This window comes from Peromyscus californicus, unplaced genomic scaffold, assembly GCF_007827085.1.
Source record: "Peromyscus californicus insignis strain IS unplaced genomic scaffold, ASM782708v3 Scaffold_16__1_contigs__length_79575227, whole genome shotgun sequence".
Taxonomy (NCBI): Eukaryota; Metazoa; Chordata; class Mammalia; order Rodentia; family Cricetidae; genus Peromyscus; species Peromyscus californicus.
Genome location: NW_026294458.1, coordinates 5,651,843 through 5,678,061, shown reverse-complemented (window position 1 = coordinate 5,678,061; position 26,219 = coordinate 5,651,843). Strand labels below are relative to the sequence as shown.

The window sequence follows — 26,219 nt, the reverse complement described above, 5'->3', positions numbered from 1 at the left end:
TCATAGCATCTAGGCACAGGATGGCCTAGGCATGAACAACCACTACCTTTACGTAGGCTGCACAAAGGTGGACTTGGCAAGGTTTATTCTAATACAGAGTCCATTCCACCCACGATCCCGGGCGGGTCCTAGAAGGATGAAGTGGATTTCAGTGAGTTTTCTTGCTAGGCTGGAAGCTCTTGGGGAAAGACTGAGGGGACAGCCAGAGCTGCAGCAGGATGACAGCATGGCAGATGTGCAGTGAGGCAGAGCTGAAGGATGTGGATGGATATGTGTTCCACGAGAGCTCAATGAGTCCCAGCACCAGCAACCTGGAAGCGAGAAATGGGTCTTACCCATCTCCAGGTCTGCGGCTCTTGGACTTCTCAGGCCCTACACCCACCCACCGTCCCCTTCGAGGGCCACAGCTTTCAGGGGAGGAGTTCCCTAGCTTTTGCCCCCTCTGCTAGGTTGTCCCAGGCAGTACCTGAGCAGGTGTGTGAGCCAGCGTGCAGGCATGGCCCACAGGAGGTAGGGCAGGGTGTGGAAATACCAGATGTAGAACTGGTAGTGGAGGGAGCGGCTGAAGCAGATGCCGATGAAGTTGGAGGTGAAGAGGGTGGACACAATCTGTAAAGTGGTAGTTAAGGCTTTGGGCAGGAATAGAGGGGTGGGTGGAGGGTAAGGATTCAAAGAGGGGCAAAGTTCTGGGGTCAGAATGCACCCTACCCTGGCTCGGCCACTCCCACACGCATGCCCTGGACAAGCCTCTCTGGATCTGTTCCTCAGTTTAGTAGGGTGACAGGAATGTTTGGGACTGTAAAGCCTAAAGGAGTTTGACTCCCTCACTAGCCCTAATTCTTCCTCTGTAAAATTAATCCGAGTACCTCCCCAACTCAGGTGGATTTTACACATTAGGACGTATGGAATCTTAGGACAATACAAAGAGGTGTGCACGCACCCACAATGCTGGCCCTGTATGTACAATTCAGAATAAACTGTGCTAGGATGTGTAAGGTGCTCAATGCGATATTTGCTGCAGAGGACAGGCTCCATGAATGGGCTCCTGCCTCTTCTCAAGATAGCCAGCTCTGGAATCTGAGGCCAACAGACTAAGCCTCTACCTGTACTTGGACAGATCAAAACTTACTTTTCCATGATTTAAAGGATATGGTTAGGTGTGAGGGGTTGGGGTGGAACTTTCCTCTTGGAAGGAACCTTCAGCAACAACAGAATACTTTCCCCTGTTCTGAAGAGAAGTCAGTGAGAGATTTAGCAAGCCCCAACTGTGTGCCAAATTGTAGATCAACCACCATGAACTTACCATCTCCCCCAAGTAGCTCCTAAGGCCTAAGCTCTTCACTCCATTCCCTGAACCGTCATGACAGTCGCCCTGGTTTCTTACCTGTGCCACCTACAGAGGGCGAACAGCAAGAGGAGGGTAAGATGGGCAGCCAACAGGGCCAGATGGAAGGCACGGTGCAGGAAGACGGCCTCGGGAAGGAAGCGCCAGTTCACTGTCCATTGGAAGAGAAACTGACGGCCAAGGTCAAAGGAGCGGGATAGGTAGCCAATGGGGTTCTCCAGCAGGAAGGGCAGTCCTAGTACCACCTGAGGATGGGGGTGTGCCAGCAGAGCTGCTAAGGCTCACCCCAGCCTTCAGGGTAATCATTAGGAGCACACAGTGGGATGGAAGCCCCAGAAGCTCCCGTATTCCCACCAGGAGTAGCAGGAAGCCCCCCCTACTCCCACCCCCTGCCAGAGCCAGACACCACGGCAGCAGCATAGGAGGGAGGTGATCACACTGCCTTCCTCAAGAGTCTCCCCGTATGTCCCGGCTGGCCTGGCATTTGCTATGTACACCAGACTGGCCTTGAACTCAGATCCACCTGCCTCTGTCTCCCAAGTGCTAGGGTTAAGGATGCATTCCACCATGCCCAGCTGATTCACCAGGTCTTAAGCAGGCAGCTCTAGGAAGCCTCTCAGATGCCTGCCAAATTCAGTAGCCATGGAAACTAAAGCAGAGCCAGTGGCTGCCCAGTTCAGAATCAACTCCAAACGGCTTGTGAGGAAGCCACAGGAGATTTAAGGAGACCTGAAAGTGGCTCTTTCTCATCGCTAAGGGGAGGATGAAGAGGCACCTGAACAGCAGCACAGATGGCCAGCTTGGGCAGGGCACCACGGAAGCCAAACTGAGTAAGAAGGAGGAAGAGCAACCCAGGGGCGAAGAGCAGCACATTCATCTTCACAGAGACGGCCAGGCTGAAAGGACAAAGGAGGGATGGCGGAGGATCAGCTCCAGGACTATGTGCCCCATGCAAAGACATCCCCACCTCCCCACAGATGTCTCTCCCCAGGCCAGCAAGCACCAGGATGTGGTTCCCATCCAGAACTGCTATAGGGGCATAAGATGGCCAGAGGGAGGCTGAGAGGAAGGGAGTAACACCTCGTCCCTACGTCCAGACTAACTAACACAAACTAAATAACACATTTACAGTGCTCAAGGGCCAACTCCAAAACGGACGCCATGGGAACAAGATGGGAAGAAAACACAGGGAAAGAGGGACTTTCTACAGACCTTGGACTTGTTCAGGGAGGCTCAGCGTGATGAACATTATCTAATGACTCTTTATGGCCTCTGTTGCAGAACACCGGGGAGAAATGGAAATGCCCATGGTGACAGAGGGGGCCAGAAGGGCGAGGCACTGACCTGAAACAGCAGCAGCCCCAGCCCCAGGAGTTTGCCAGGAAGAGGTTGATGCTTAGGAAGAGCAATGCCATAGCCACTGGGTCATTGAAGAGCCGCAGCACAAAGATGGAATGGACCCGGTAAGAGGCGCAACACATGAAGAAAAAGACGAAAGGAGGCACCTAAAGGGGGGGTGCCAAGGTCAGCTTCCCAAACCTGAGTCATCCCCGTCCCCACTTCAGGCCAGGGCCAGCTGGTCCCATGGCACAGACTCACCTTGGAGGTCTGGTGGTATATCAAGAAAACAAGTAACAAGGTGACCAGGTAGAGCACAGCAAAGATGTTCTGGGCCATGGCGATGTCCGTGCCCCGGCCAGTCACATAGTACAGCACCATAAAGATGTACACAAAACCAGCTGGGTAGCTGGGAGATGAAAGGGACCGTGAGCCTAGGCCAGGGCAATCAACCTGGTGCCCTCCCAGCCCATCACAGTCTCCTCAAATCCCTATCCGCACTCACACAAGAGGTCCGGTGTCACCCTGCAGCTGTGTGTAGTCATATGTGCCATTGATGACACCCTCCACTTGGGCCATGTAGGCTTTCCAGTCAATCTCTGTGTCTGGAAGAAGATGACATGGTCCAGTTACTTCTGAGTCCAGGACTTGCCTGCCTCTAACCCCCATGTCCTCAGACCACCAAAGCACAGGGTTCTTATTCCAGGGGCTTCTTCCATCATTATCCCTTGTCTAACTGCACAGAGTACATTCTCTGGGTGATCCCAGGTACTCTGTGTGTGTGTGTGTGTGTGTGAGTGTGTGTGTGTGTGTCTGAAGGCCAGGGGTTGACGTTTGGTGTCTTCCTCCATCACTTTCTACCATGTGTGTATGTGTACACATACACAGGCATATGGTACATCGGAGTCTAGCTAGTTAGTTTGCTCCAAGGACCCCCTGCCCTGCCTCTCCGGTGCTGGGATTACAGGTGGGCCACCATGCCTGCCTGGCATTTATGTAGAGTACTGGGGTCTGAACTGTTTTTCACACTTGCACAGCAAACACTACCTGCTAAGCCATCCCCTTAGTCCCATGAATCCAGGTATCTCAAACTCAGCATCTAGAACTGAATTTATGATCTTTCTTCCTACTCCAAATTCACTCTCCTTCCTGGGTTCCTTGAATAGTACCACAAGCCTGGGTACCATGTTGTCATACACTTCTATCCTTTTCACTTTTTTTGGGGGAGGGGGTTGTTTTCCCTGGCTGTCCTGGAACTCACTCTATAGACTAAGCTGGCCTCAAACTTAGAGATCCACCTGCCTCTGTCTCCCGGGAGTTGGGATTAAAGGCGTGCACCACCACCACCACCACCACCACCACCACCACCACCACCACCACCACCGCCCTGCTTTTTTTTTTTTTATGGTTTATTTATTTTTATTATATATGCATTGGTGTTCTGCCTGCTGTATTTCTGTGTAAGGGTGTCAGATTCCCTGGAGCTGGAGTTTCAGACAGTTGTGAGCTGGGAATATTGGTGCTAGGAATTGAACCTGGTTTCTCTGGAACAGCAGTCAGTGCTCTCCGGCCCTCCTTTTCAGTTCTTTTTTTTTTTTTTTTTTTTTTTTTTTGGTTTTTCGAGACAGGGTTTCTCTGTGTAGCTTTGCGCCTTTCCTGGAACTCACTTTGGAGACCAGGCTGGCCTCAAACTCACAGAGATCCACCTGGCTCTGCCTCCCGAGTGCTGGGATTAAAGGCGTGTGCCACCACCGCCCGGCCCCTTTTCAGTTCTTAAAAGGAAAAATGCTTGCTCTCTTTCTCTCTTTCTCTTTTGTGTGTGCATATGCACACGTGTGGGTGCACATGTGGGTGGGTGTGTATGCATATATGTGTACATGAGGCTAAAAGTTAATGGTGAGTATCTTTCTTGAATGTTCCTTACTCTCATTAAGAAACCAACCAACCAAACAACAAGAACAACAACAACAAAAACAGGGTCTTTATGAAGCCAGTTATGGTGCCCACCTTTAATCTCAACATTTGGGAGCCTGAAGCAGGCAGATCTCTGAGTTTGAGGCCACCCTGGTCTATATAGCAAGTTCCAAGCCAGTTAGGACTACACAATGAGACCCTTAAAAAAAAAAAAAAAAGTAGACTGATCCCGGAAAAAAGACACCAGTAGTACCTAATGAACTCAAGTGGTCACAAAGTTCTTCATTCTTTAGAAGGACTTTCAAGACATAAGAATTAAATGCATGAAAAAACAGATCTGGGAGGGGAAGTGACTGTCTAAGGGTACAGACAAGTAGCAGCAACGGCACATTAATTGTGGCCAGAACTGACTCCCAGGCCGCTTATGCTTTCTTAGCAGGCTTAGCAGGCTGGATTTTAAATGCTGAGGGCAATCTCTAGGATCACCTCCCTTCCTGATGGGAGAGAGATTATGATCTCTTTTCTGGAAAGTGGGCTTGGGGCTCGGGTAAAGGGTAGGGTTTGAATGAGGACTGAATGTTCTGTAATCTGGTTTGCGTCCAAGGTTCGGGTCTCCATCCCTCCCTCCAGTTCTCTCCCCTTTAGTGAACTCACATGCCACCCTGTGAATGACCCAGAAGGTGATGCCCACCTCTGCTAGGCAAAGGCAGGAGGCCACCAGCAGTGTGTAGCGCGGCTCTCGCAACAGAAGGCAGCATTCTTGCCAGGCCCGCTGTAGCCACTGTTTCCAGAGTCCCGCCGGCTGGGCTACGGGACCCGGCGGGCCGCGTTTCCGCAGCCCAGCAGCCATCTTGACGGTGCGCCACTCTTGCGGTCCCACCACCAGGGAAAAGCAACCCCAACACACTAGGTTCCGCTCCCCGCCCCGCGCGTCCTCTGGAACGAAACGCTGATCCGAGTAACAAGATTCTTTTTTTATTCCATTGCAGTTTATTTCTTCTAATCGGGCTTAGGGCGCCAGGGTTTCCAGCTAAAGATGGTTCATTACATACACGTTTGGTGCTTATAACATGTAGTGGCGAGAAATATTTCTAATATGGATATGTGGACCTGAATAGGATAAGATAGCTGGCGCTTAGAACGCATCTCCTTTGGAGGACTACACGCTGTTGTAATAAGAGTAACCACACACTTCTTGGTGTATGTACCGTACAGAGCACATAAATGCTAATATATCAGAATGTTTGCCTAGAAAATAGCAGTTCAGGCCTCTGTTCTCCAAGCCCAATTCTCCACTTGGCCTGTGTCGAGTCTTTGTGTTTATGGTAGGTGGCAAAGCTGCTTTCTGCGTTCCTCTCGCCTTCCTTCGGGCGATCCAAACGTCTTCGGAAGGGAATCTCTCATTAGTCAGGCTTCTTAATGGAAAACGTTATTGAAACCTAACCCGAGAGGACGCCGTGATGAGCCTGGGTGAGCCTGACACGAGAAAGTGGGATCGAGTTGAGGGGGGTATACGTTAAGACGCCAAATAACTCGGCTTCCCAGCCGGAAGATTTTCAAAACAGAGCTTAGGAAACGCCGGAAGTTCCACGTGTTCGTGGAGAGCAACTGCAGGAGTGGGCGGAGCCACAGGCTCCTCCTCCCATCTCTTCCCTCCGCGATTGGGCTCCTAAGCCCCGCCCTGGCTGCGGCGCAGCCCAGAGCATGGCCTCTCCGCGGACTCCAGTGTCCCCTCCGGAGTTACCCGAGCGGAACTTCCAGTACTGCCAAGTCCAATACTGGGACCGGCGCTACAAAGATGCGGCCGACTCTGGACCCTACGAGTGGTTCGGGGACTTCGCTTCCTTCCGTGCCCTCTTAGAGCCGGAGCTGTGTCCTGAGGACCGTATCCTCGTGCTAGGTGGGTAGTCCCGGTGCTGTCCCAGCCAGGGATCGCTGGCCAGACCTCAACCGCTTTCTTCCCTTCTGCTTTCTCCTGTACGAGGACACTCCGTTTCGGAGTCAAGACTCAGTACCTTCAGAATCCGTCTGTATTTAGCCAGGGCAAACTGAAATAAGAGATCGTCAGTACTCTGGAAAAAGACAGCCCTTCCGTGTCCCAGAGAGGGGCATTACCCTGTCCCAGACACTGGAGGCAGCCTAGCACACCGGAGAGCTCATCTCTGTGGACCTACTTCAAGTCTCAACATGTGTAACCTGGGACAAGTCATGAATCCATTGTGTGCTTCCGTTTCCATGTCTAGAAATGGGATTGCGGATTTTTCTGGAGTAAGTCATGTGCAGGCACCTCGAGCATCACATCTAGTTTTCTTTTCTCACCAGTGGGTACCTGGAGCTATTGTCAGGTAAAGGGAGTTACCACTTCTCTGAGCCCTCGCTGAAACTTGGTTCTAAACACTGATGGGGTAGAATAACACCCTCTGCGTGTGATGGGGAATTGCTGCTGAGGTAGGTGTTGTTTCTCAAAAGGAGATGCTACAGTGCAAAGCGGATCTCCGTGAGGTCCAGCTGTGCCGTTTGGTGTGTCTCTCCCACCGTCAGCCGCTGGAAACTCTTAGGATGAGTTTGAATGAGTAGAGTTGACTATCAAATACAGTTTTTGAAATTTTTGCTCAGTAAAAGCTTGTATACATTTTGTTTTGTTTGAGACAGGTCTCACTGTGTAATACTGTCTGTATCGGAACTCACAGAGATCCACCTGCCTCTGCCTCTAAAGTCTGTATACATTTAAGTAAAATACTTGATAAAGATAAAAAGGATATCTCCTATACATACAGCATATATGTAAAGTATAAATAATATAATGTGTGTGTCTGCCCTACTCAATTTGGGAGTAGAACATGACCAGGACCAGAAAGTATAACCTAGTGGCTAAGAATTTGGACTCTGGGATCAGGTAGTTAATGTAAGAAACTTGGCTTAGCTGGTATTGGAATTTTGCACAAAATCTTTAAGTGTCTGTGCCTCTATTCCCATGCTTTAAGAAAATGAAAACTTAGCTGGGTGTGGTGGCACACACCTTTAATCTCAAGCACTGGGAGGCAGGAGGCAGGCAAACCTCTGTGAATCGGAGGCAGTCTGGTCTACCCAGCAAGTTCCAGTATAGCTACCGCTACATAGAGAGACCTTGTTTCAACAAAACAAAACATAAAATAAATAAGGAAATGAAAACTTACATATCAGGTTTTTTGGGGGAGAAGGGGGGTGTTTTTCATGACAGGGTTTCTCTGTGTAACTGCTCTGGCTGTCCTGGACATTGCTCACAGAGATCCACCTGTCTCTGAATGCTGGGATTAAAGGTGTGCACCACCACTGCCCGACTTTCATATAGATTCTTTTTTTTTTGGTTTTTTCGAGACAGAGTTTCTCTGTGTAGCTTTGCGCCTTTCCTGGAACTCACTTGGTAGCCCAGGCTGGCCTCGAACTCACAGAGATCCGCCTGGCTCTGCCTCCCGAGTGCTGGGATTAAAGGCGTGCGCCACCACCGCCCGGCTCATATAGATTCTTTTAGTGACTAGATGAGCATGTGAACTATCTAGACCAATACCTGGCAAAAAGCTTCATGTGTTTTCAGAGTTTCCTTGTAGTTTTCCCATAACTTCTCCACACTAGAAGTAAACAGTTTCTTGAATTTGTAGTTATATAGTATTGTGTTGATTTGTAGATTTACCATAGAACTCTGTTTATCAAACTTTAGTGCCTTTCAAAATTAACTGGCAAGCTAGGTACCATACCGAGACTCCCGATTCCAGGGAGGTCTAAGATAGATTGTAGGTATTTTTTTTTTCCTTTTGTTGAGATAGGGCCTTGTTATGTAGACTGGCAGGCCTGAGGTTCACTAATTAGGACGGACTAACCCTGAACTTATAACCACTTTCCACCTCCACTTCCCAAGTGTCGGGATTGTGGATGGGCACCAGCCAGCCGGCTTCAGGACTCTGTTCCCAGCAATCTCCCCAGCTGATTGTCTTGCTGCTGGTGGGCAGGACACTGAATTAAAATCTTCTTGACTGGGAGGTGTCCCTTTTCAGGATAGGAGGGATGAAAAGTCTAAATGTAAAAAAAAGTTAAGGTTCTCAGAAAGCTTAGATCTTCAATATCTAAAAACAGGACTCAGAATTTGGGGAGTCAGTCACCTATATTATATTTCATCTTAAGTATGAGTAGAGCACCCGGCAATGCTGGGCCCTTCTAACTTATTTAATCAATTTCTAAAGCTGAGGAACAAGTATTAAGAGTTACTGAACATGCCGGGCGGTGGTGGCGCACGCCTTTAATCCCAGCACTCGGGAGGCAGAGCCAGGCGGATCTCTGTGAGTTCGAGGCCAGTCTGGGCTACCAAGTGAGTTCCAGGAGAGGCGCAAAGCTACACAGAGAAACCCTGTCTCGAAAAACCAAAAAAAAAAAAAAAAAAAAAAAAAAGAGTTACTGAACATTAAGGGTCTATAAACCTTTCTAAACATGACCAGATAATGGATATTTTAGGCTTCACGATCTCTGTCACAGATACGCAGTTCTGCTATGCCAACAGACACACAGCTATAGACAGTACATAACAAAGAACTGATGCTCTCTAATAAAACTTCCGTTTGCGACAGAGTCTCGTGTAGTCCTGGCTGGCCAGAAACTCACTAGTAGACGAGTCTGGCTTCAAACTCACAGAGATCTGTCTGCCTTTACCTCCTAGGTGCTGAGATGACAGGTATGAGTCACTGTAACTGCCCCAAACCTTATTTATAAAAAGAGATACTGATTCTACTGTGAGTCATTGTTTTAGGTTGAGTTCCCCAGAAAGAATCCTGAGAAGGAGATTCATATCCAAGTTATTCTTCCAGTAGTAGCTTCCAGGAGAAACTGGTAAGAATGGGGAAAGGGAAAAAAAAAAAAAGAAGAAGAATGGGGAAAGGCAAGAAGATAAACAAAGTTGTGATCTCAGGTAGAATTTCCCCAAGAATAATTTCAGCCTGAAGCATCACAGATGAAAACCATTAGAAGTAAATACATACCAAAATACATACCTGGGGACATATCAAAACCTATAAAAGGCTACCGGCGTCTGGGGGGAACACAGACAGTATCTGCTGCTGTCATGTGACATGTGAGGAAATGTGAGGATGCTCTCTGACTTCAGAGTTTCTAGTTCTGCTGTTCAGACAGGGAGAGGCAATGAGAACTCTGAAATGGCTACATAGTGAATTACAGCCTACTGATCATGCTAATGTAACACAAGCTGGAGGGTCACCACTGGACTGGAGTGGGCCTCTTGAAAACTGAAAGGCAGTTAAGTGTGGCGTTTAAAAGCTCTGGCTTGGCCGGGCGGTGGTGGCGCACGCCTTTAATCCCAGCACTCGGGAGGCAGAGGCAGGCGGATCTCTGTGAGTTTCCAGGAAAGGCGCAAAGCTACACAGAGAAACCCTGTCTCGAAAAACCAAAAAAAAAAAAAAAAAAAGTTCTGGCTTGGAGTGAAACATGTAGGCCTAAATTCTAGCTCCTTGACTCTGACTTTACTCTGCAGCCTGGGAAAGTTCCTTACCTACTTTTCCTCAATTTCTGTATCTAAAAACTGGAAATGATAAAATACTAGTTCTGCGTGAATCTATATTGAAAATAAACAGATAATTCTTACAAATTAGCATCATACTGAGTGTTCAGTGACTATTAACTGTAATTATTTGGTGGGGAGGGCTGGTTGGTCCAGTGCTTGCCTACCATTCAGGAAGCTCTGGGTTCAGTTCCTAGTGTCACATAAATTGGGAATGGCGGTACACATCTGAAATCCCAGGGCTCCAGAGACAGATGTAAGATCAGAAATTCAAGATCATTCTCAACTATATAGCCATCCTGTCTAAAAAGAAAGTACTTTTAAAAATGTACTTTAAAATTTTTTTAAAGCAAATCTCACTCTGTAGCCCAGGTTGGCCTGGAACTCAGAGGTCCACCTGCCTCTGTCCCCCAGTGCTGGGATTGAAGGTGTGCACCACAAAGCCCAGCTTGTTTTTGATTTTTGAGGCATGGTGTTATATAACATAGGCTGGCCTGGAACTCATTATGTAGATGAAGCTGGCCTTGAATTCCTAATCTCAGGATTCCATGGCACAGATAAATAAGGATTCAAAGCAGTCTGGGTCCCAAGAAGGAGAGATCCGTGTACGGGACCTGCCAAGAGCTGATGTCTAACCCCATTCTTAGCCCAAGACCGGCCGCAGGAGACCGCTGCATCTTTCCAGCAGGTGTGCCGACTGGGCTGTGCATCTACTGTCATAATCTCCACCTCCCTCTCCTTATCCCTGCCTTCTTAGAGACTGCATTCTTTTGTTGGTGGTGTGGGGGCGGGGGGGGGGGGGGGGGGGGGAGGGGGCGGGGGGCGGGGTTTGGTTTTTTGAGACAGGGTTTCTTGGAGCCTTGGAGCCTGTCCTGGATCTCACTCTGTAGACCAGGCTGGCCTCGAACTCACAGCGATCCGACTGCCCCTGCCTCCCAAGTGCTGGGATTAAAGGTGTGCGCCACCATGCTTAGCTTAGAGACTGCATTGTAGACACTTTACCGCAGACCTCCCTGCCTCCATCCCACCCCCCAAGACACTGCTTGCTTTTCAGCTCTTCTGAGGAGAGGCTGTAGTCAGCATCTGAAGTTCTTGGCAGCCTACTTCTGTGCATGTCTCCACCTTGTTCTCCCTCAGTTTATTAATTCTGCCTTGAACGTCAACGTAAGACTAGAACCCCTAACGTGACATCTTCCGGGGGTTGCTATCTTCCAAGAGCCTCTTAAGAGGTTAGCGATATCATTAGGGTAACAGTATTGTGGTCCTAATGATGCCAATATTGTACACATTCTGAATTTGAGGGAACCGGGGCTCCAGAATCAAATGCTTTTCTGTGACTGAGAAATCTTTGAATTCTTAGAATCCAAGTCTTTGAACTCTTGAGTTCCAAGCTCCTTCAGCAACTCCACAGATGACTTCAGCTCTTAAGTTTAGTGCACTGCATCTGTGGGTAGGCTAGCTACTGACTGTTCTCATCATTCTCTTCAGTGGAAATTCCAAATTCTTGGTACAGAAGCAACTTACCCTAGTCCACATAGCTAAGGACGAGCGACAGTTTGTGCCCAAGTCTCTGTGATTCCAAAGCTCAACAGTCTTCTATACCCTGTTGCTTTAAATACTTGGTGTGGGGTCAGGGGGTGAATGGAGAGAAAATGGGGCCAATAGTGATTAAATAACTGTGGAACATGAGAACCAAAGCTAACCTAGCCCTTTTGCTACCCACCCCACCCCATGGCAGGTTGCGGGAACAGTGCCCTGAGCTACGAGTTATTCCTCGGAGGTTTCCCTAACGTGACCAGTGTGGATTACTCTCCAGTAGTGGTGGCAGCTATGCACGCTCGCTATGCCCACGTGCCCAGTCTGCGCTGGGAGACCATGGATGTGCGAGCACTGGACTTCCCTAGTGATTCCTTTGATGTTGTACTTGAGAAGGGCACACTGGATGCCCTGCTGGCTGGGGAGCGGGATCCCTGGAACGTATCTTCTGAAGGGATCCACACTGTGGACCAGGTGCTGAGTGAGGTGAGGAAGCAGCAAGACAGCAGATCAAGATGCTGGGGACGGGGGCTGAACCTTCGAGAGATCGGAGGAACTCAAAAATCAGAAACTTCGGAAGTATGGTTTTCTGAAGAACAGGTGAGACTGGAGTGGCCAGGCTCACAAGTACTGGTTTGACACAGGGAAGAGGTAGTTAAGTAGCCAGGTTCCAGACAGGTGACACAGATCGGGAAAGTGAGTGGCTGACAGGAAAGCAATACCTGACTATGCTCCTCCCTGTCCAGAATTGAGCCCCATATAGAACAACCAAAGGCAGAGAGTGGCTTACTCCGCTTCAGAAAGCCTGAGCTACTGGATAGAGAGTGGTCTCTAAGGGTTGATTAGGTCGTCATTGTGGGTAGTACTGACCTTTGAGAACCTGGAGATGATTCCACACTGACGGCTTCTCTGTCTGCCTTGCAGGTGAGCCGGGTGCTGGTCCCTGGAGGCCGGTTCATCTCAATGACTTCTGCGGGTCCCCACTTTAGGACCAGACACTACGCTCAGTCCCGTTATGGCTGGTCACTGAGGCATACGACCTATGGCAGTGGTTTTCATTTCCACTTTTACGTCATGCATAAGGGCAGAGAGCTCAGTGTGACCCAGCTGGGCCTGGGGGCCCAGATGTTGTCACCCCCCAGTCCTCCTGCCTCACCCTGCTTCCTCCAAGACTCAGATAATGAGGACTTCCTCAACGCCATTCATCTGTGAGATTGGAAGCATGGTCTCCAAGCCTCCCTGGCTTTGTGCGTTAGGTTCCTAGGGATTTGGACTTCCCAAATTGGGGCCGAGGACTTGGTCACTGGATTCTCAAATCCCAGAGGTCTCATGCATAAACAGTGCCCGTGGGATCAAGCTCATGTCAACCAATACAGTATGAGTCCAGCTAGGTCCCAGACCCCAGGGTTCTGGCTTCTAATTTCTACAGGCTTCTCCCACCTCCTCCGACATACTGAGTGACCTGTGATTTATCTTTTGGGGTAAAGTTCAACACGGCTCCTCTGCAAACCAGCCAGCCTTGGGTATTCCCATCCAAGGTAGATTTATCCTTAAGAGGCTAAGAATCTTGAATTTAGATTGCTTATGCTTCTGATCCCAGTCCAGCCCCAACACTGGCGACCTGTCCTGCTTAGGCTAAGCATGTACTTAAGGAGGCCATATAGTTAAGATGTTCCCACACAAGGGTGCCTGGCTAGTGCTCACTCGGTGACTCTTCCCCACCAGGAACTTGCACCCAAGATTGTCCACACCTGTCTCCCAGCAGACTGAAGTAGCAGACACACACGCACACACACTCACACACACGGAGGTCTGTGTTTATTCACACACTCCTGTTACATTGAGGATGGAGAAACATTTTTACAAAGGACAACCCTGGGTTGAGAACATCTTCAGGTCCACAGGTGTCATCCAAAGGTACTGAGCAGTCCCCATTTGGGTTCCCAGGGATAGCATGAAGGGGTCCAAGGTAAAATCAGATCTGGGCCCTTAAAAGGTGATACCTTGGGAGGAAGGAGTCTCCCAATGAGCCTCCTGGGGTCAGGTTTGGGCGGACTGGCCATGTGGTTAGTTACCATGTTGGGGGCTTGTCCCATCCCAGTCTCAACACCCGTCCTATCTGCCAGGCGCAGAAGAGCATGGCGGAGGCTGTGGGGGAAGGGCACAAACCATGAGAGGAGCCAGTAAACAAAGAATCGGATATAAAAATACAAATGTGCTGAGGAAGTCCCTTAGAAAGAGGCTGGGGTCACGCCAGACAGGGATACAGTTGAGGAAAGGCCCGGAGGGCTAGGCTGAGGTGGGTAGGAAGCTCATGCAAATATGCAGCCAAACCTCCCTGGCCGCGCAGTCCGACGCCGCAGCTGCCCGGGCTGCAGACCAGATTGATCGGAGGAGGGGCGGGGCAGGGGAGCCGTGCGGGAGGGGGCGGGCTGGGGGCCGTGGGTCTCTGTGTCGGTTCCGGTGTGCGGGGTGGAGCTGCGGCCCGAGGTTCTAAAGTGCATGAGTGCGTCGGCGGGCTCCGGGCTGGTCCGCACCACCACTACCGCCGCCGCCGTGGTGCTGAAGCGGACAGCTCCGGAGCGCCTGGCAGCGGCGGTAGCAACACTGACCCCGCCCGCAGGCACCCCGGCCCGGGCGGGGGTGCGCCGGCAGCCGCATCGCCGGCCCGTGCTCCTGGCCGCTGCGGGGCTGGGCCCGGAGCCCGCCGCCAGAGCCGGCGCGTCTACACTCCGGACGGAGGCTTCTCCCCCATCCCCTTCAGCACGTCGTCTATCCGGTCATCCTCGATCACCACTGCGCAGGGAGAAAGCGCATCAGCCGCGTGGTCTCGGGGGGCGGCGGCGAGAGTGGGGCCCGTGTCCTCACGCCCCGCGCAGATCTACTCTACTGCCTATGTTCCCGCGACACCACTCGAAAACCCATGCCCTCCCCACCCGAACTCTCCTGCGGACCCTGCTACCTGCTACCAAACCTCTCCTCCCTGTGCGGGAACACCCCTCTTCCAAAGACTCCCAGTGCAAGCCCTCCCGTCACCTGAGCCTTCCTCCACCTAAACTGATCGGAAACCTCTCCCTTCGACAGAGACCCCTCCTCAAACTGGGCTCGGATGAAACTGCCACCTGGGGTAACCCTCTCCTCCACCTGAATCCCTGTTCTGAGACTGGCACCCGGGAGTCCCCTCCCCGTGCAAACGATCAAGACAACCGAACCCTTGGCCTCCCTGCCCTCCAGTAACATCCACCTACTCATCTCAGCCCAAGGAATCGGCCCACCATCCTGCGTTCCCAGTGCCAAGCGGCCCCAAATACCCTAAGCGGCCCCTCCCCCTCGACCAGGAGCCAGGGCTCTTTTTCCAGAAGTGGCGAGCTTCGAATCCGGGACACTGTATTCCCGGGAGAGGGAAAGAATGGGACAACTCCACAGCAGGGACCCTCCCCACCCCGGGCGGGTGCGCAGCTGGCTGCGCTGGTCTGCGGCAAGAGCAGCTGCCACTTGACGGGGAACGGCAGCCTGAGGACGCCGAGCGAAGGGTTTCTGGGTCAGGCGGCGACTCCGGGCCCGGGCCGCGTACCTCTCTTGGCTCGGCCGATCTGGCCCAGCTTGGGGGGCCGCTTGGCCTGGTTGCCGGCGAAGAAGGAGTTGGTGTCCTGCAGGCGGCAGCTGAAAGAGAGGTCGGAGCCCTCGGGGTCTGCGCCGAAGCGGCCCATCTTGTCCTCGCCGTAGGGTAGGATCTCGGACATGGCGGGCACCGGGCGGGCTAGGGACTGCGGCGGGGCACGGGCAGAGGCTAGCTGCCGGACCGGCCCTAGCTCAGCAGGGGAGCCGGCGGAAGGATGAAGTCATACAGCATCCGGGACTGCGGAGCCGAGCGGGGCCTCCTCCCCCGCGCCTCCGCCTCCCGGGCCGCTGGGCAGGCGGCGGCGGCAGCGGCGGGGACCGGGCGGGGGCGGGGCGGGGGCGGCGGCGGCGGCGAGAGCGGAATGACGATGAGCGCCCGACTGCGGCAGAGAACGGCAGGCGGGGCGCGGTGGAGGCGGGGCGGGCACCGGCCAGCGGAAAGAGGCGGGGCCCAGCGGTCCGAGCGAGCCCGGTGATCCCTGGAGTGGAGCGAGCAGCCGGGGGAGGTTCCCGCGATGTGGCCCGGAATGGCCGCCACGTGGGCCCGGGGGGACCGCAGCGGCCGGTGCAGAGGAGGGCTAGCCGAGAGCGGGTCGCCTAGTGCTTAGGGGAGAAAGGGGAGGGTCGGACGCCGCGGCTAGGGGAGAGCGCCCGGGAGCCGAGCGCCAAAAGCTGGGGGGCGCGGCGGGGCCTCGGAAGGCGGCGGGCAGACTGGCAGTGGGCACGGCCCGGACTCCGAAAGGCGCCTAGACAGGGTGGAATACGCGTGAAGAGAGGGGAAGGTACCAGCCGACCGGAGCGCGGGAAGAGCTCGGGCCTGGGGGTGGTGCCACCGTGCTTGGCGCGTCCCTGTATCCTAGATGCTCGCAGGTCTCCAGCAGTTGGTCAATTTGTATTCGACTGTCTCTGCATCTGTCAGTCTACGTCTGTGCGTCTGATCTGGCCTCTGTGTGTCGGGTTTGGACTGTCTGTATCTGCCCCCATACCTGGCCCCGGTATGCGTACCATTGGGTCTCTCTCCAGACACTACCATGCGGCCTTTCGGAAGGATCTTAACACCGCAACCGTAGCGCGCAGCAGAGTAGACTCCCCACAAACCCTAGCCCCGCTGTTGGCGCCAAAATCCAGACTCAAAGCGCCAGTCGCTCCACGCGGTTCCCTCAGCCCTGGAGGCTCGCTCTAGCTGGCGGTGTGGGAGAAATGAATGGCAGCATCGCGGCGGGCGCCCTGGATGCGGATGACGCAGGGAAGCCCGGAGTGCCTGAACACAAGACGCGCGCTAGTAAGCGCCAGGAGGGACAGGGTGTCCCCCGCCCTTGTTGCTGGGGCCCGGGGTAGAGTCCCCCCCCCCCACAGATCGGAACACGCACACTTCCCTGTACCTCTTACCGCCCCCCAAACCCCGCCTCTGCCCTGCTAGCCGTCAGTAGCAGCGTCACCAGCTCTCTGGCGCGAGAGGGCTCTGTCGCAATCACTGGCCTTGGGAGGGAGGGTGTGTCTCATTCACTCACAGAGAAGGGCTGGTAAAAATAATAATGACGCCGTTGGTTCTGTCCATGCCCCAAGCAAGAGGCCTTCCCTTTAGTCCCGCCAAATCATGCAGCTAGCGAGATAGCCGGGTGCTGGCTTTCCTTTCGTCAACACCGCTTTTTCAGGTGTTAATTGCCAAGATAGCTGCTGTCAGAATGGGGCCTGTGAGGTCGGGAGGAGGTGTGCAGGACTGCCTCGGTGTGGTTACCTTTGGGTCTCAACCTGACCAGAGGTTCCTTCTAACACTCCTGTACTCTGTCCTCGTGGCTGGGAGGGGGGCCGCCAGCTGGGCCCTGTGGTGAGAAGGTCCCTGACATCTAACTCTGGGTGACTAGAGAACCCAGACTATCTCCCTCCCTTGGAAGTTGCACAGCAATGACTTTCAATCCATAATCTGCCATTTTCTGAATGACCTTGAATTGAAGGCCCAATAATCATGTTATTTTTTAAAATCATTTAGGCTGGTCCTGGTGGTGCTGGCCTTTCATCCTGAACTCAACCGGGCTGATTCCTATGACTCTGAGGCTAGCTGAGTCTACATCGTGAGTTCTGGGCTAGCCAGGGCTACACAGTGAGACCCTGTCCTTAAAAAAAAAAAAAAAAAGAAAGAAAGAAAGAAAAAGAAAGAAAGAAAAGAAAGAAAAAATCATTTCTACTTGTATAGCTTTAGAAAAATAAAGAAAACCACACTGGACCTTGGCTGTGTATCCTTTGTCTTCCCCAATGAGCATGTGCACCTCTCTGAGCTGGTGCACTAGTCTATACAGAGAAAACAGTTTACCCAGTAAGGCCAGTTTTGTGGATGAAATGGTCCTGAGCTAAACTCCCTTGTTTCAGGATCTGAGAAGCCCCTCACCCAAATTGCTGAAGGAGCTCTGGGGTTCTTGCCAAGGGTGATACTGTATGGGAACAGAAGCAAATCTCTTTTCTCTAGAATGAGAGAGATAAGGATAATAATTTAACCTGGAATTCGTTCACTCATTTTTTTTTTTAAAGAGGGGATCTTGCTGTGTAGCCCAAGCTAGCCTGAAAGCTTCTTATATAGCTCAGGTAAGCCCCCTAGCCTTAGCTTCCAATGTTTCCAGGAGTACGTGAGTGTGCATCCACACTCAGCTGGTTAGATTCTTCTGTTTTGTTTTGTTTGAGACAAGGTCTCACAATGTAGCCTTGACTGGCCTGGAACTTGTTGTATAGACCAGGCTAGCCTTGAACCTCCCAAACCTTAAATAATAATCTTAAATAATCTATTCTTGTCTCCCTGAGCATGCTGGATCGTAGTTAAGCAAAAGATCCAAGTGCAGAACTATAAAGACTTTGTAGTAGTGAATATACATAAGTTCTACTTAAGTTATTAAAGTGTGAGGAAAATTCCTTATATTCTGATCCTCTACTCAAAAGTTTGATGTTCTTCATCCCTGCTGAGATAAAATTTGGAATATTGGAATAGCACTTTGAATTTTTTTAAAATTGAAAACCCTGGGGTATAGTAGCACACTCTTGTACTCAGCACTCAGAAGGCTAAAGAAGGAAGATCTCAAGCAGCCTGGGATACATAATGAGTTCAAGGCCAGCCTGGACTACATTGAGAACCTGTTTCAGAAAAAGCAAGGGCTGGGGATGAAACTCAGTGATCAAGCAGCTTGCACAATATGCATAAGGCTGTGGGTTGGTTCCCCAGCATGGAAAAAGAGCAACAACAAAACCCCACTGATGATAGAATACATTTACCAAGGATCACACTGGAGCCCCAACACATCAGTTGACTCCGATAGATTAGTGTGGTGATTAATGAGTATGAAGTTTAGATCAGAATCCTGCCTTATGTTTACGATTTGATTTGAGGCAAGTTGTTAAGTTTCCAGTCTCCTGGGTTTCTCATCTATAAGACAGGGAAATTACATTAGTGGGATATATTTTATTAGACTATAAGTATTAAATTAACGTAAAGTGCATAGAAATTGTAGCTGTTGTTATACAGTGACAACAGGCTTGTTCAATGGCTCAGTAAGTAAAGGTCTGTGCTGTCAAGACTGACAACCTGATTTCAGTCCCCGTGATGGAAGGAGAGATGCCCACAGGTTGTCCTTCTGACCCCTACATGTGTGCTATGGCATGTGCAAACATACATATAATGAATAAATAAGTGTTAAAAAAAGAGGAAGTAACATCATCATTGGGCACATTCACACTAAACATTTTGTTTACATCCTTTTGACGTCTTTAAACCTGTGCTTGCATGTATGTATTAGTTTATTTTGCTCTATAAAAATAAAATTTAAAAAACCCCTTCTCTTAATTTTGTATGGCGTTTTCTCCTATTGGTTATTCCTCTTCTATTATTTGCATGTGCTGCATAGTGTTCCAGTGTGTGGATGTTTGGGTTATTCCACAAGCCCTCTGTATTTATACATTATTTCCTCCCTATTTGGGGGGTTATTGTAAATACTGCTGTGATGAGCACATGTTGTAGAAAAAATCCCAAATTTTATAGCTCTCCCAATACAGAAGTAGAGCCTATTTTTCTATCCCTAAGTCTGACTTTGACCACAGGACTCACTTGCCCTGTGGGAGCACTACCGAATGTGATGAAGCAAAGGTCTGAGAGGTGGCTGTGTACTGGAGCAGGATCCTGTTTTTGTTGTTGTTGATGATGAGAACTCTAATGATGAATAACATTAGCTCAATCTTTCTTTTTTTGTTATTCTGATACAGCATGGTTATTGGAAGAAGAGTTAACTACATAGGATTTGGTCATCCCAACCGAAGCCCATAAAACAAATGAGGCCATCTAAGTACTGTAGACTATCCAGCCCCTGAAGAACCATCCAACCAAACCACTGAACATGAAAAGTAATAGTACTTACTTTATTTATTTTGGTTTTTCAAGACAGAGTTTCTCTGTGTAGCCCTGGCTGTCCTGGGCTATAGACCAAGCCTGCCTCTGCCTCCCAAGTGCTGGGATCAAAGGTGTGCACCACCACTGCCCGGTTTAGTTCTTACTTTAACCCATTAAATTTGGTGTGGTTTGTTATGGAACAAAAGCTATTTAATAAAGACATTTTTTTGGATAACATTTCCTGACACAATTTTCTAGAAGTAGGCTTTCTGTATCAGAATGTACACACATTTGCATCTCTCATAGTACAAAGAATATCTGGATTTATAAGCTGACTGTAGTGTATGCAGGTGACCATATTCTCCATCCTTGTAAATATTGACCATTATTAGTGTTTCCTATCATCATGACCACACTGTCCTTGTAAATTTGGGAGAACAGTGTCTGGCCATTCAGACACTTCATTCAAATCATTAGAGGGAAGGAAGACTGAAGGGTGGTAGGAAAGCCAAGCTTGGAGGTATATTTCTACTGAACTAAATACCCTGGACACTGAGACAGAAGGATAGAAAGTTTGAGGACAGTCTAGACTACATCCTAAGACTCTGTTACAAACAAATAAATGAGTGATACAGAGGGAAGGAGGAACAGAGAAAGAAGGACACAATAGAATAGGGGGGAATGGGTGGTAAACACAAAGAGAAGATAATAGAATTAGAGAATAGAAATATCTTCAAGTTTCTAATAAGAAATGTAGACAGGAGCAGTTATGGGCCGAAAGACTGACTTTGATCATGAAGGAGACATGAAACAAATATTCAGGTTCGGTCTTTGTGAACCTGAGAACACTGTAAACGTACTAGATTCTCCTGTGTGGGTGGTTTGCGTTTAGTTCTCTGAGATAGGGATAGTTGTTTTTGTTTTACAGCATGGAAAATGTAGTGCTGTCAAGTAACTTGATAAAGACGTTAGCTAATAAGAAAAGGAGCCTAGATTTGAATCCAAGTCAGCCTGGTTTCAAAACAGATGTGTTTCTTCTTATTCTTCTTGGAGGAGATATGGTAAAAGAGCAGCAATAGTATTGAAGAAACCTGGCTTTCGTTTGAGACACATTTCCAATTTGCTTTCCAGAAAGGAGTCAGAAGCCCTGAATTTGGATCCTAGTTCAGCCAGTTAGAAACTGTGTCACAAGGATGAAGGACTCTGCATATGTAACACATCTAGAACAGTTGTCTCAGTCACTTTCCTATTGCTGTGAAGAGACATCATGACTAACACAGCTTATGGAAGAAAATGTTTCATGAGAGCTTGCAGTTTCAGAGGGTGAATCCATGGCCATCATGGTGGGAAGCATGGCAACAGGTGTGCAGGTATGGTGCTGGAGCAGTAGCTAAGAGATTACAGTCCACAAACAGGAGGCAGAGAGCTAACTGGGATTGGTGTGGGATTTTGAAACCTCAAAGCCCATCCCCAGTGACACACCTCCTCCAACAAAGCCACGCCTCCTACTCCTTCCTGAGCAATGCCACCAATTGGAATGGACCAAGTATTCAACTATATGAACCTATGAGGGCCACTCTCATTCAAACCAACACAAACTGAAGTGCTGTGTGTACCTGATGGTTTGGGTTTCCCGTCCCTTCCTTGTCTTTCAATTGCTGGGAATTGAACCCAGGGCCTTACGCATGCTAGCAAGTGCTCTACAACTGAACTATATCCCCAGTCATCTTTCTCCTTTTGGTTTTGTGACAAGGGTCTTACCAAGTTGCTCAGGATGCTCAGGCAGGCCATTATAAATTTGTTATCCTTCTAGTTCTGAGTAGCTGGGATTTCAGACCTGTACCACCAGCTCTGACTCATTCTGTTTTTTTGTTTTTTGTTTTTCTTTTCTCCCTCTTCCTTTCCTTTTCTTCCTTAGATAGGGTCTCATATATCCTAGCCTGGCCACAAACTCACTGTATAACTGAGGGTGGCCTTGAATGAATGGTCTTCCTGCTTCCACCTTCCAGGCATAGGCATATGCCCCCTCACCTGACTCTTAAGTGTTGAATTTTCTTTCATCTAGTTTTGGAAGGGAGATGGAGAGGTAAATGCTGTGATTCCATGTCACCATTAGAGTGAGCCTGAGGGGCTGGAGAGATGGCTCAGAGGTTAAGAGCACTGGCTGTTCTTCCAGAAGTCCCAGGTTCAACTCCCAGCAGCCACATGGCAGCTCACAACTGTCTGTAACTCCAGTTCCAGGGGATCTGGCACCTTCATACAGATGTACATACATGTAGGCAAAACACAAATTGGCATACAATAAAAACAAATAAATTGTTGGAGTGAGCCTGAACAAGCCAAAGACTCGTCCCAAGTAGATCGCTGCTTCGGACTGCAGTATGGCAAGATGTGAAAACTTGTTGCTTAGGGAACCCCTGACTAACCTAGCCTGCTCCGCCATCAGAGAAATAGAACATGCTACCTCCAGGCTAACTAGTCCTACTTACTCTAGTTATAGGGCTTAAATGATAATAATAATTAAAATACCAGGGCATGGTGGTGTACACTTATATCCAGTACTCAGGAGGCAGAGGTAGGAAGATCACTGAAGGTGGAGACCAGCCCAGGCTGCTTAGTGAGATCCCGTCTCAAAATAGACAAAATAAAATAAAATCAGGCAGGCCTGTTAATTTCAGCTACTGGGGAGACTGAAGCAGAGGAATTGAAAGTTTACAGTCAGCTTAGACAATTTAGTGAGATTTTCCCTTAAAATAAGAATAGTATTTTTTTTTTAAGACAGACTCAGTCATTATGTAGCCCTGGATGGCCTGGAATTCAATATGTAGACTAGGCTGCCTTAAGTTCACATAGATCCACCTACCTCCGCCTCCGGAGTGCTGGCATTAAAGGTGTGTATCACCATAGTGAGCCAAAAATAGCCTTTATTTTAAGACACTTCATCCCCCAAAACATTATTGAACTTCTATTTCATTTAAATTTTTTATTTGTTTATTTATTTGTATTTTATGTGTTTGGATGTTTTGCCTGCATGTCTGTCTGTGCAACATGTGCATGCAGTACATGTGGAGGCCAGAAGAGGGTGTTGGATCCCCTGGAACTTGAGTTACTGAGGGGTGTGAGCCTTTATGTGGCTGCTGCGAATTCAGCTCTGGTTGTTCTAGAAGAGTGGCCAGTGCTCTTAACTGCTGAGCCATCAATCCAGCTTCAAAAATAATCCTTTAAAGCCCTCAAATAATGTGGAGGTAGATTACCTATTAGCAGATACAGGGTCCTTGGTTCAATACCCAGAACCTGAAAAACCAGACTGAATCATAATATACTCTTAATGTGCCATGCACTGTTTCATTTGATTCTAGAAACACACTTTGAGGTAGATCCTACTCTTCCATTCTACAGATGGGGAAAGCTGGTCTGAATCCAGAGCTGTTCATCCTAACAGCAACACTGTTTTTGTCTTGTTTGAGAACATGCAGTTTGGGGATGAAAACCTGCCTCAGAAAGTAGCCCAGCAGTTCTCAGCTGAACCCATTCATCATGCATCTCTTCTCAGCCACAAGAATATTCCACGCTGGAACCTCTTGCAACAAGATGTCTGAGAACCGAGGTGGGAATCAATAAACGATTAACCACTGCCACTACGTAAAGCTTCCTCATGTCACATTCTTGTATTCTCTTGGTGAGGTTAGGGAGAAGAAGATGAGGCGGTGACTCAGTGCCCCAGTTCCCTCCGCAGCACTGTAAAAAACATGAGGCACTCCTTGGTGCAACAGACTGTCACACTCCCTGCCTGTTTAAGGGATGACAATATGGAAGGCAGATGGCAGATGCATGGATGCCACACTGTTGCGTTTCAGTTAAATATTGCTTGGTGTTATTTTATTTTTTTTTCTTTCTTGTAAACCTCCCAAATAAAATCGCTTGCCTTCCTGAGTTAGAAGTGTTAGCATGTCTTTTCTTTAAATATCTGTGCATGGCTGTTTTTTTCCCTGCCAATTTGTCACCATCTGTAACCCTCCCTTTATGAGATGATCTGATGACAGCAATTATCTTGGAGAGTAAAAGTGCCATCTTGAAGCAATGTGTAAGAGTGGCATTAGTGTGAACTGTGTGTACAGTGCATGCTGCCCTAACACTTGGTGTGTGCTTGTGTGTGTCCCCCAGTGACACTGGGCTTTTGCATATATACATTGTGAATGTTCAGTGTGGTTGCTTCTGAGTGTCTCTGTGTACACTTGTGCTTGGAGTCTGTGTGCTGTTGTATATCCTGTGGACACCTGTAAAGGCGTGAACTGCCTGCCAGTGGTGTCTATCTATGTGTGCCGACTGTAAAAAGACCCCGCGGACAGACTAGTAGGTAAAGAGGCTCCTCGCCGGGGCATGATTCCTCTATGATGTTTAAAAGTGTTGGAGAAGGCCTGCAATTTGGAGAGTTCGGGTAAAGAATATTAGCAGGGATTGGGCCTCAACCAAAGGAAAGCAAATTATCGATGGCCTGCCTGAGGAGCCCTCGGGCTTGATGGAGAGCCGCGGTTGCAGGGAAGGCAATATCCACAAGAACGGTCCCGGGCACCGAAGCTGGCGGGGAGCCGCGCGCGCTCCGCCCCTCCCCCTCGCTCCCACCCCCGGGCGCGCCGCTGGGTGGGGGAGACTTGAGAAAGCCGGGGCCGCGGCGGCCAAGCCAGGGGCTGCAGCGGTGGCAGTGATGGAGGGCCGCGCCGGGGCTCAGCGGGTGGCCTGGGCCGTAGTTCCTGGGCGGGTCAACCTCGCCCAGCCCTAAGGCGCGGCCGGGCCCTGCTCCACGCCACCATGAACGTCGCGCTGCATGAGCTGGGTGGCGGAGGCAGTGTGAGTGGTGGCCCTGGGCTCCAGGGGAGAGGACCCGGGTGGAGAGGGCACGAAGTGTGGAGGGGAGGGTGTGAGTGAGCTGGCAGCATCTGGCAGGGACTCGGGCTTGCGGATGATGGGGGCTTCTTATGCGGGTTAGAGAGGGATGATGTCAGAGGGGACCCCAGCCTGAGAGCCCGGCATCTGGGAAGCGCCCTCCCTACAGGTAGGAGGAAGCTGGCCCAGCGACGGACACCCGGGCAAGGCCTTGGGCAAAAGGCCTAGCTGCCTGACCTCAGCTGGCGCTCCTGAACTGTTTGCAGATGGTGTTTGCTAAGCTTCAGGATGAAGAAGCACCGGAGACTCCAGTAGAAGGCAGGGCCACCCAGGACTCATTGGAGGTGGGCAAGGGGGTTCCTTCTTTCTCCTCAGGCCTCACCCTTGGCATGGCGCCTGTCATAACCATGTGCTCTGGGCTCTTCTGGTGGGTCACCTGCTCCAGTTTCCACTCCATCTCTGGCCTCTGCGCCAGGACTAGGGTGAGGAGATTCAAAGCCATGACGTTGCACAAATCAGGCTGCTCCTACTTCTTTGCTCTTGGGCCCTCAAGTTAACCCCACTAGCTATTTGCTCCATGACTCTAGAAACGGGCTGTACCTTCATACCTTTATTTGCTGGAAGGACTTCTGTGATCTTAAGTCCCTGCAATGCGGCTCAATTGCTCCCTGTCCTGTGTTGCCCAGGTGGGGTTCCAGAAGAGGACAAGAAGACTCTTTGGTTCACACACACAGCTGGAGCTGGTCTTGGCAGGCCTCTCTCTAGTGCTGGCTGCCCTTCTTTTGGGCTGCCTCGTGGCTCTGTGGGTCCAGTACCACAGAGGTAGGTGGGTCCACGCCTGTCAGGAGTCCTCATAGCTGTGGGGGCTAGAAATGGAAGGGCCTCTAAATATTTTTCTTGTTGGGGCTAGCTTTCCCAACTTCCTGAAGTCCTTGCCTTCTCAAAACGTTTTCTTCTTCCATCCTGATTGACAGTCTCCTACCTTCCATCCTGTCCCCTGCCACAGACCCAGCCCACAGCACCTGCCTCACAGAAGCCTGCATTCGAGTGGCTGGGAAAATCCTGGAGTCTCTGGACCGTGGGGTGAGCCCCTGTCAGGACTTTTATCAGTTCTCCTGTGGAGGCTGGATTAGAAGAAACCCTCTGTCCAATGGGCGTTCTCGCTGGAACACCTTCAACAGCCTCTGGGACCAGAACCAGGCCATACTGAAGCACCTGCTTGGTGAGTGATGGCTACAGGAGTGCTGTGCCCATCTTAGGCTTCGCGTCTAGCACATGGTCCAGCACTTAGTGGGTACTCGATAAATATCCACCAGCGGAGAACTAGGTGGATCATTCTGTGGCGCTCCCGAGGGAGAGTATGCAGAGAGCAGGAGCTCTCTGTAGCTGGAGATGGGTTACCTGGGGGCAGACCTCTAAGAATAACAGAGGCTTCTTTGAGGGTCTCCACAAACAGAGGAGGGAAAGCCCCGATTAACTCCTCAGTCTTCATGGGTGCTGCACACCTTTAATCCCAGCGCTGGAGGCAGAGGCAGGCGGATCTCTGTGAGTTTGAGGCCAGCCTGGTCTACGTAGTGAGTTCCAGGCCTATCAGGACTATATAGTGAGACTACTTCCAGAGAGAGAGAGAGAGAGAGAGAAAGGAGAACCTGGCTTGCTAATGTATGCCAATA

At 50.2% G+C, this 26,219-nt stretch overlaps 3 protein-coding genes across 11 annotated transcripts in view; 1 reads left to right on the top strand and 2 right to left on the bottom strand.

Annotated features, from left to right (window-relative positions):
* Positions 1–53: 53 nt before the first annotated feature.
* Alg3 (ALG3 alpha-1,3- mannosyltransferase) lies at positions 54–5,465 on the bottom strand. 3 transcript variants are annotated; one of them, XM_052740163.1, is made up of 9 exons: positions 5,252–5,465; positions 3,189–3,288; positions 2,945–3,092; positions 2,690–2,850; positions 2,121–2,241; positions 1,385–1,590; positions 1,153–1,228; positions 467–612; positions 54–311 (listed from the first exon to the last, which is right to left on the bottom strand). In XM_052740163.1, the coding sequence occupies exons 1-9, from the start codon at positions 5,445–5,447 to the stop codon at positions 149–151; spliced, it is 1,317 nt and encodes a 438-aa protein (XP_052596123.1). In that variant the 5' UTR covers positions 5,448–5,465; the 3' UTR covers positions 54–148. The 3 variants fall into 3 exon arrangements, with proteins under 3 accessions (XP_052596123.1, XP_052596124.1, XP_052596125.1); XM_052740164.1 differs by having other exon boundaries at positions 5,289–5,463; XM_052740165.1 differs by having other exon boundaries at positions 173–311; positions 467–609; positions 1,152–1,228.
* A 58-nt stretch (positions 5,466–5,523) lies between these two features.
* Positions 5,524–26,219, top strand: part of Ece2 (endothelin converting enzyme 2) — a 35,772-nt gene continuing 15,076 nt past the window's right edge. Inside the window, exons 1-5 of one of the 7 annotated variants that reach the window (XM_052740161.1) lie at positions 5,628–6,497; positions 11,878–12,161; positions 24,813–24,890; positions 25,233–25,368; positions 25,553–25,768. In XM_052740161.1, the coding sequence (XP_052596121.1) occupies positions 6,302–6,497; positions 11,878–12,161; positions 24,813–24,890; positions 25,233–25,368; positions 25,553–25,768 (910 nt within the window). In that variant the 5' untranslated portion in view covers positions 5,628–6,301. Of the gene's footprint in view, positions 6,498–11,877; positions 12,162–12,599; positions 13,102–23,138; positions 23,270–24,202; positions 24,511–24,615; positions 24,716–24,812; positions 24,891–25,232; positions 25,369–25,552; positions 25,769–26,219 lie in introns of those variants that run through there. The other 6 variants (XM_052740156.1, XM_052740159.1, XM_052740155.1 and 3 more) reach the window with 6 other exon arrangements.
* Positions 13,472–15,640, bottom strand: Camk2n2 (calcium/calmodulin dependent protein kinase II inhibitor 2). The gene is made up of 2 exons (XM_052740166.1): positions 15,250–15,640; positions 13,472–14,471 (listed from the first exon to the last, which is right to left on the bottom strand). Exons 1-2 carry the CDS (start codon positions 15,416–15,418, stop codon positions 14,401–14,403), a joined length of 240 nt encoding a protein of 79 aa, XP_052596126.1. The 5' UTR covers positions 15,419–15,640; the 3' UTR covers positions 13,472–14,400.